This window comes from Propithecus coquereli, unplaced genomic scaffold (genome assembly GCF_000956105.1).
Source record: "Propithecus coquereli isolate 6110/MARCELLA unplaced genomic scaffold, Pcoq_1.0 Scaffold49, whole genome shotgun sequence".
NCBI lineage: Eukaryota > Metazoa > Chordata > Mammalia > Primates > Indriidae > Propithecus > Propithecus coquereli.
Genome location: NW_012150729.1, coordinates 3946187 through 3955243, shown reverse-complemented (window position 1 = coordinate 3955243; position 9057 = coordinate 3946187). Strand labels below are relative to the sequence as shown.

At 36.0% G+C, this 9057-nt stretch overlaps 1 protein-coding gene across 1 annotated transcript in view; it reads left to right on the top strand.

Moving 5' to 3' along the window:
• Positions 1-9057, top strand: part of KCNH7 (potassium channel, voltage gated eag related subfamily H, member 7) — a 554351-nt gene continuing 545294 nt past the window's right edge. The window contains exons 1-2 of the mRNA XM_012655830.1: positions 1-373; positions 2054-2284. Of these exons, the coding sequence (XP_012511284.1) occupies positions 298-373; positions 2054-2284 (307 nt within the window). The 5' untranslated portion in view covers positions 1-297. The remainder of the gene's footprint in view (positions 374-2053; positions 2285-9057) is intronic.

The window sequence follows — 9057 nt, the reverse complement described above, 5'->3', positions numbered from 1 at the left end:
CCTTCCCTCCCCCGCCACCTCCCGGCACCCCGCCTCCTTCCCGCTCCCCGCCCCCAAACCCTCTCGCCCGCGGCAGTCCGGTGCGAGGCCCCCTCCGGAAGGTGCGGGGAAAGGACTGGACTCCGGTGGGGAAAGCGGGTGTCCAGAAGTGGTGCTAATGGGAAGAGAATTCTGGTTTCAAAAGAGGATGCTCTGCCACAAAGAGCGGCTCGCGCGCCGGCCTGGGCTCTAGCGGAGGAGAGATCCCGGGAGAACTCCGGAGCTCGGGGGAGCGCTCCTCGGAAGACCGGGGTCAACATGCCGGTGCGCAGGGGGCATGTGGCACCACAAAATACATTTCTGGGGACCATCATCCGGAAATTTGAAGGGCAAAGTAAGTTCATTTGTTCTTTTCTCTCTCCCTCGCTTTCTGCTTTGACAGAGCACTTGGCGTCCGCCGCGTACGAGCCGAGGAGACCGGCAACTCCAGGCTCCGTCAAGTTAAGACGCCGTGAAAGGAGCCAGGCGGTTCCAATGGCAGCGGGAGTGTTCTCCCTCTGATGTTAATTTTGATTTACATTTTAGATTATGGTCTCCATTATAGGAGGCAATTCGATCCTCCTCTCCCACTGCTCCATTATCTGCCTTGCTACTTAATGTCCTACTATTCTACTATCTTAAAGGGAACGTGCTAGTGTAACACGGGTTTATATTTTGAGGCTGTTTTATTGGAGACTTTTTGAAAGTCGGGAGCAGAGCAGACCATACTGTTCGAACAAGAGAATGTAAATGGTAGTAGCGATGTAAATGGCTATGCAAACTATACTTTACCTTGGTTAAATTGCAGGGCTGTGGTGTGACAGAGATGCTTGCTCGCTGTTAGTTTATAGAAGCTAAACTTTGTGTTGAATCAATGCAAATATAACCCAAGCAGGATAATTTGGGAATGGAGTATTTCATCTGTGCTGGTTCCCAATGCAAATGGCTCATTATTCAAAGGAATATTTCTGTCCCTTTATTATCTCCTTAAATTTTCCATCTAGAAATTTAAAAATTGAAGTGTAATAAGTACGTCCCACAAACACTGAATGCAGAGAAATTTAATGTTCTCATGTGGACCAACTACGGGAAATGAATTGTTGTTAAATATATTAATTTAAAATCGTATGTTTTTGTTAATTAATATTTTACCTTTTCCTGAAACAATGTTAACACATTTATGTCATATATTTTGCCATTACTTCAGCACTGCATTTAGTGATGTGAGGATCTGGTACCTTGTGCACAAAATAAACTTGTCTACCCTGCTTCATATTCTATCTGGAAGGAGCAAATATAGTCTGTGATCAAAATTAATAAGCTCTTTGTATTAAAATTCCTGCTCCTATACAAAAATTTAAGGTTTTCCCAAAGTAAAAGTGAAAAGGTGTTAACATGATATTTACAGTGTGTATACGAGTAAATGTTTTTTCTTTTGGAAAATGTATATTATGAAAAGGTGAACCTTTTCATTGTTGAACTGCCAATAAATGTGAAGTAGTTTCCATGCTAAAGCTAGTTGCTTTTTTTTTTTTAACATGATGTGTGTAACATGCGTTAGAGGGATAGAAAACAGCCAAAGAATAATAACTACTTTGAGAAAGTTGTGTTCTAAGGACCAAGGTTGAAGTGAGAAATCTGACAACTACAGGATGTTTCACTGTTTTGTTTTGAAATTATTTACCTTACAATTAAGTGGCATTCTGGAAATATCAGTGGGCCAGCTGCTTATCTGAGTGTCCACTAGGACCCCTGGGAGTTGCAGGGATTGAGAACTAGACTATTTGGGAAATTATATTCTTGCAATTTGAAGAGCAGTTACTTAATACTTTTTCGTTAAAATTACTGAGGACATTAAGCTCACATTTAAAGTTTCTGGGATGTGTGTGTGTTTCTTTTTCTTGTAAAAGCCACAGCAATTAGTAATTTGGGGAAGCACCTACATTTCGTACTTCTTATGCAACAAATTGCTTCAGAGTTAGTGAGAATATTGTGGAAGCTTTTTAAAAGATGCTTTACTATCTTCTTATTACAGATAAAAAATTTATCATTGCAAATGCCAGAGTGCAGAACTGTGCCATCATCTATTGCAATGATGGGTTCTGTGAGATGACTGGTTTCTCCAGGCCAGATGTCATGCAGAAGCCATGCACCTGTGACTTTCTCCATGGGCCTGAGACCAAGAGACATGATATTGCCCAAATCGCCCAGGCATTGCTGGGGTCAGAGGAGAGGAAAGTGGAGGTCACCTACTACCACAAAAATGGTAAAATTTATCTATTTTAGAATTCTTTATATTTGATTCCATTGGAAAGAAATTTTGATTATTAAAAGTGCATATGCAGAGAAGCCCAAAATATTCAATTTTAGAGATATGCTTTGCTTTTAGTTTTTTAGTACCCAAGAAATATGGACATTCTTTTTTGTGGTCTAGTAGAAGCAATTTCTTCTTTGAATAAGAGTACTGTCTTTGAACTCTTCAAAAGTGCTGTAACTCAATGTCACCGAGGACAAAGTGCTACAAGTCAGTCTTACACACTCTCCTCTCTAAGGAATAGTGTAAAGACTAATAATTTACTGCTTGTGTAGATATATATCTATTAGGAGAGAAATACAGAGTTTCATCTGCTTGAAATTGAAAACGCAAAGTCTTGTTGAAAACTTTATATCTGAAACTAAAACTATTATAGGTGTTTCTTGGCTCCTTAGTTTTATTTGATAGGTGACACCTCTTGTTTCTTTTGCCCATTTTTATACAAGATTAAGGGTGATAAATAGGAACTTCTAAAGTTGGTCCAGTTAATCCATGTATGTTCAAATAATGATTGTTCATGTGTTCAAGATTTGTCCTAAAATAAGAAATGTAGAAAAGGAACAATGATACTGTGGAGTTATTAGTATTCATTTTTACACCTATAGCAAAATTGGCATCTTAAACTTAAGGTCATACCTCAACTTCAAGGGCACACCTTCTTCTTTTAAGCTTGTTAGGATAGTAGACTTATGGGATAGTTATCTAAAAAATATACATTTAGTGGACATACATGCCTTAAATACACAACATATTTGTATATGAACCCATGTGTATGAATTCTCAGATATGCCCATTTTAAGGTGTATACATTCTCACATGTGTGCACTTAATATTTGACAATTTAGAACATAAAATTATTTTAAAAATATGCATGTCATAATTAATTTTGTTGATATTGCATCAATATGTATTTCCTTTTATTCCATTAACAGAAATTTAGTGAGGCAGAGGGGTACCTGTTCAGAATTTTAGAAAACCCTTAAGTTTTTGGTAAAATGTGTGATGTGTTATAGCCTATATCATATAATGACTCATCATTTGGTAAACTATAGAAGAAAAAAAACAGCAGAGAAAAAGTTTAACTCTTACTTTTATTGTCTTATAATTAAATGTTTCATGATAAAAATGTACAATTCGTAATTACCGGATTTTCCTTAACATGGAAATTGAGTGAGTATGCACAACAAAGCATTACTGGAAAAACAGGTTTCTATAATTTAGTATTAATCTGGAATGAAAGAAATTGTATGATTATCAAACAGCACAGAGATTGTTTTTAAAGTTCTTCCTATTTTTCCCTCGCTTTCCAATCAGTAGTGTTGGCATACTAGAAATAGCCTAATTGCTCTGCTGTCTTGAAAACATTTATTGGACTGAGGCTCTCGATACCCAAATGCAGCTCATCTCTTTTGTGTATCTGATGCCAACAATCTGGACTTTTGGAACAATTTGAATGTCTGACATTTTTTCTTATCCGTATATTTATTATAATGTCAACACAGTCTATATTATAATTACTTCAGGAAATGTCGGCCCATCTTTGTTCATTATGTTTTCTAGAACATTTCAGATTATTTTTAACTTACAAAATTTAAGTATAAATTTAATTTGGACTGCCTAAATTACATAGATACTAAAGATATTTTTCAGAGTGTTTTCAAATAGAAGTTGTTATCTGTTACACTGCAAGTAGAGTGGTGATGTTTTGAAACTTGTACAATGTGAGCGTGTAAAATGATCGCAAAACACCTTAAAAAAGCAATTTAATATGGAATCATAAATGTGATTGTTAAACTTTCTGTAGTGAAGATAGATGTTGTACATTGACTAATGAAGATCTTGTTATCTGAGTGGTGTGCTCGGTTATATGAATCAAAAGTTCCTTGTTTTCAGAAAAAAATATCTTTATTTGCAAGTTTGTTTAGGTACAGAAATATTAACCTTTGGTGACTATATTGTTTCTGCTAACTTCATTTTCAGATGTGATTTCAGTCTTCAAAGACTTGGGTATCTTTAGAGTTAACAACTAACTCTGCCTATTTTGCTTTAATTTACATGGGGGATATGAGGTGATGGGCCAAGTTTTTTCTTTTTTTCCAAAGGAAAAAAAATAAATTTGAAGGACCTTTTGAGATTTCGTGAAGACACAGTCACACTTGTTTGCTTTGACAGTGATAAACTTTATTTTTGATGCTAGTTCAGATACCTCCAATGGAATCTTCAGAGGGCATTGGTTTTATTCATATGGCAACTGCAAATCAGTCAGAGCTTATGAAGTTCAAAAGCTTTCATAGTCTTGCCTCTTAGAGACCTCCCAGCCAGTCTACATGTATAAAAGTAGGAATGGTGAAAAATCACCAACATTTTTATAGGTTAAATTTCTCAAAGTTTTCTTAATTTTTTATTATTGAGCTCATTTACTTTTGAAAATTTCTTGATTTCTTAATTGTATACAATAAGTGCCTCCTTATTCTTTTTTTGACATTTTACAGGAATATGAAGAGTGAACTAATAAGCACAATAAGCAAATTTACCAAAAGTTGAGATATTCTGTTTCCACTTTTTCCATTTGCTTCTACTGGAGTAGCAAATATATTAGCAAGGCATTATTTCTGAAAGCATGTTCTTCAGAGCGGCCCAGAGGCTATATAAGTGGTGTTAGCGCATGATCTATGCAGTGAGTTCACAATGATGCAGTGAACAGTGAGCTGCATGGTCACGCCTGGGAAGCAACACTTCCTACCCTGCTCCTTTATGTGATTGTGCTACATGCGACTTACGTGCTGTTTACCAGAATATTAATTTTTAAAAAACTAGTTTTTTGCAGTAGGAATATTTGACAGCCCTTCCTTTGAGAATTCTATTTTACAGTTTAAGTCATTATTGCATAAATCATTCTTGGCAGCTGTGAAATATTGCTTGAGGTGATAAAGCTGTAAATCTTTTGACATAAAACTCTAATTATACAAAATTATAATTATGCTGAGGCTTATATAATGATGGGCATGTATTTTGATAGCATAATACATTCACTTTAAAAATATCTTTTTGGCAATTTATTGAGAAATATCAAAAACAATTCAGTTATTAACTGGCTTATAATTTTTAGATGGTGGAAATAGAAAGAAGGAAAAAAAAAGTTTAGTTGGCCTTCCCGAAGTTTATTGTTCATCTGGTTTGGAGTATGTCATAGAATGGAGCTAGCTAGTTGAAGTGTTAAATCCCTTCAGGCATATTTAGATATGTGACTTTGACCTTAAATTATCAAACAACTTTAAAGATTTGGAAAATCAAAGTAAATTTCTCCAGGAGAAATAAAGGTCTTTATCTAGTAGGAAAGCAACTTAAAATTTAAGCAACTTAAAATATATTATTTTTAGAAGTCAGAGCATTCCTGTGTTTTTGCCATCATGCTTTCAGACACAGTACAATGGCAGTTTTGTTAACAAATTAGTAATGTGTAGAGCTATTTTTCTTATCTTCCTATTCCTTTTAAAGAAATGAAGAATGAGAAGGGGCTGAAGGGAATCCTTGCCTACTCCAGACAGTGCAAAGTTTCAGAAGCAGTGTTTGATTCAACAAAATCAAAAGAGGCCTTGGTCTGATAGCATTGAATCTACCATGTCTGAGAATTATGCAGTAAGACCTTCTAGAAATGGCTGTGTTTTTGTGAGTAAAGGTGAAGATGCATATTGAGTACCACTTCTCTCTAATGTGATGTATCAGGCACTAGAAAAACAATAGGAAGAGACGCAAAGGAGGACACAACCTGATTGCTGCTTTCAGGACATTTGTACGATAGTGTGACTAATGTTCATTTATATCTTCTAAACCTCAGATATTTTCATAAAATTCTTTTTAAAAGAAAAAGAATATATGGACTATGAAAAGAAGCTTTTACGCATATGGAAAACCTACAAAATTTAGTGTTAATTACTCCTCCTCTATTCTCCAACTTTAAAGTAAACTTGCTTATGTGTATCTCCTGTCACCTGTTGTCATATATACACAATAGTAACTTGCTAAAGAAGCAATGCAGTTTGGTTAAAATTTTAATAGTAAAAACGTAAGTCTCATAATAGCTTTATATGTTATATGGCATGTAAAATATTCAGTGCTCCTAATTCTTGGATTGTGTAGTAGAGAGGTACAGATGGTAGTTTTTTAGACAAGGACAGAAATATATTTTATGTCTATGTAATTCAAGCAATAAGAAAGATTTCCAGGGAGTATCTTGTCTAGAATTTGCTTGGGTGTTCGTTTTATCTTTCTGTTTATACATTTTCATGTTCTGTTCAGTAGGATATTGTATTAAGAACAACAGTAATCTGAAAATTCGTTTTTTTCCCCACATACCTAAGTTTTATAACATCTCATGGACTTTGGATATTATATAGAATTCAAATTTGATCAATTGTAACTGAAAATAAGCATTCTCAGGAAACACTACTCCCCACAATTTGAAAATTTTATTTCAGGATTGTCTGAAGTGAAAGCAAAATGTCCTAAAACTGTGGATGAGCTCACTACCCACCAATGCCATACCTCTCTGCAGCTCTGGTGCCAACAAGAAGCCATGTTGTTGGGCAACTTGAGAGATGACTTCCCAATTATTTTCACATCCAAGGGCTTGAGAACAGGTCACTTTAGGACTATAGTCATAGGATAGGCTTAATGGGAGGAATTTTGCTTCTACTGGCCTCCTTCTGGTATATACTTGGAGAATAACATCTACTTTGTTTGGTTTTGGGGGTTTTGTTTTTGTTTTTTGTTTGTTTGCTTGCTATAAATAGTCACTGAATCCATTGCTGGCTAGGCTGACAGGAGAGTCCTGGGATAGTTGAGTCACACGGAAGTAGCATTTGGAGTATGAAGTACTGAGGCATCAGCATTTACCTGGCCACCTAAACTAGAAACCTTGGTGTCATTTTCTGTTTTTCTCTCTTCCTCTCCTCCCTAAACTCAATTCATCACCAAATCCTTTCAATCTTTACATCTGAAATATTTCTCAATGCGGCCCCCACTTCTGCACCCCCTTTGAAGTATTCTGATTCAAGTCTGCCAGATCCTTTTTCTGAAGTATTGAAGTCTCCAGTTTCAACCCCTTCTCCAGTCCATTCTCCACAATGCTATCAGAAAGCTATTTCTGAAACATGAATCTCTTACATTGCTGACTTAGTAGAGCCAAGAATCATCATATAATAAGTGCATTTTATGTATTAAAAATGGGTGCAATAATTTCATGAAACATATATTCTTACTATCCTCATTTTATGAAAAGAAAACAGAGACCAGAGAGACTGAGTAATTTGCCAGATCTCACATACCTTAGATATGGAATCTCAGCCTAAAAACTTTGCCTTATGGATGCTTAATGCTCCTATGCCATACCTCAGCTCAAAACCTATTGTCACTTGTAAAGCTGTCAGGATAAAGTTTTGGACTCTTATGTAGGATATTGAGTGGCCTTCAGAATTGAATTCACTTGGGGTTGCCAGTATAACCAAATATCTTAGACTGAGTAATTTATAAACAATAGGAATTTATTTCCCACCATTCTGGAGGCTGGGAAGTCCAAGATCAAGGCACCAGCAGATTCAGTGTCTGGGGAAGGCTTGCTTTCTGTTTTCAAGATGGCACCTTGTTGTTGTGTCCTCCTGTGGAGGAGCAGGAGGGCAAAAGAGGGTAGGCAGCACTCTGAAACCTCCTTTGTAAGGGTATTTATCCCATTCATGAGAGCGGAGCATTCATCACTTCCCAAAAGGACCCACCTTTTAATACTATCACCTCAGAGTTTAAGTTCCAACATATGAATTTTGGAGGGACGCATATATTCAAATTGTAGCAGGTATGTTTAGAGGAACCAAGCTGGAATCCCAGATATGACAATAGCTGGGTGAGCTTGCCCAAATTTACACCTTCTTGGTGTTTCAATTTCCTTTTCTGATATCTGTTTGGAGAATAACATCTACTTTGTTAGGCTGATTGAATGCGTTACATACAATAAAGTGCATAGCATTGTGTCTCATATGGTTACCTGCCTATAATGTATTCAACAAAAATCAGTTAGTTGAATCGCTAACATCATTTCTCCTACAAATCTTATGTTCCAATCATACTTGACTGCTCAGAGTTTTCAAAGAAACCATGCATTTTTATTCCACTAAGGCTCTGTTTATCCTTTAAAAGTTTTCTTTTGTCTATAATAAATAGTTCAAAGACTCTGTGAATGGAATGCCCTTCCCTCAGCTTCTCACTCCAAAGAAAGCATCATCATCCTTCCAAAGATGGATCAAAAACTTCTCTATGACGTCCTTCCTGTTGTCCCACTGTCTGCACTTCTCTGTCCCTACAGCACTTGGTTCTAGACTCCAGGGTAGCATCTGGAGTGTGCTGCATATTATTACATATTTTTGTAGTTAATTTTATCTATTTTTAGCTTGTGCAAAGAAAATACCAAGTCTTATTAATTTCTTTGTCTGCAATACATGGAAGAGTGCCTGGTAGCAAATGGGTGCATAATTAGTATTCACTCAAAGAATGAAGAGAAGATGAGAAATGGTATCACAGATTTGAGGAAACCAGAAACAGATTAAGATCAGGAGATCTGGGGGAAAGTGAGTAATAGCAAAATTGTGATTTTTTTTTTTAATTTTGTTAAGAGCACTTCTAAAATATTCTTAATAATTTTTACCTTAATTTTATAAATGGCCATATTTCTTTGT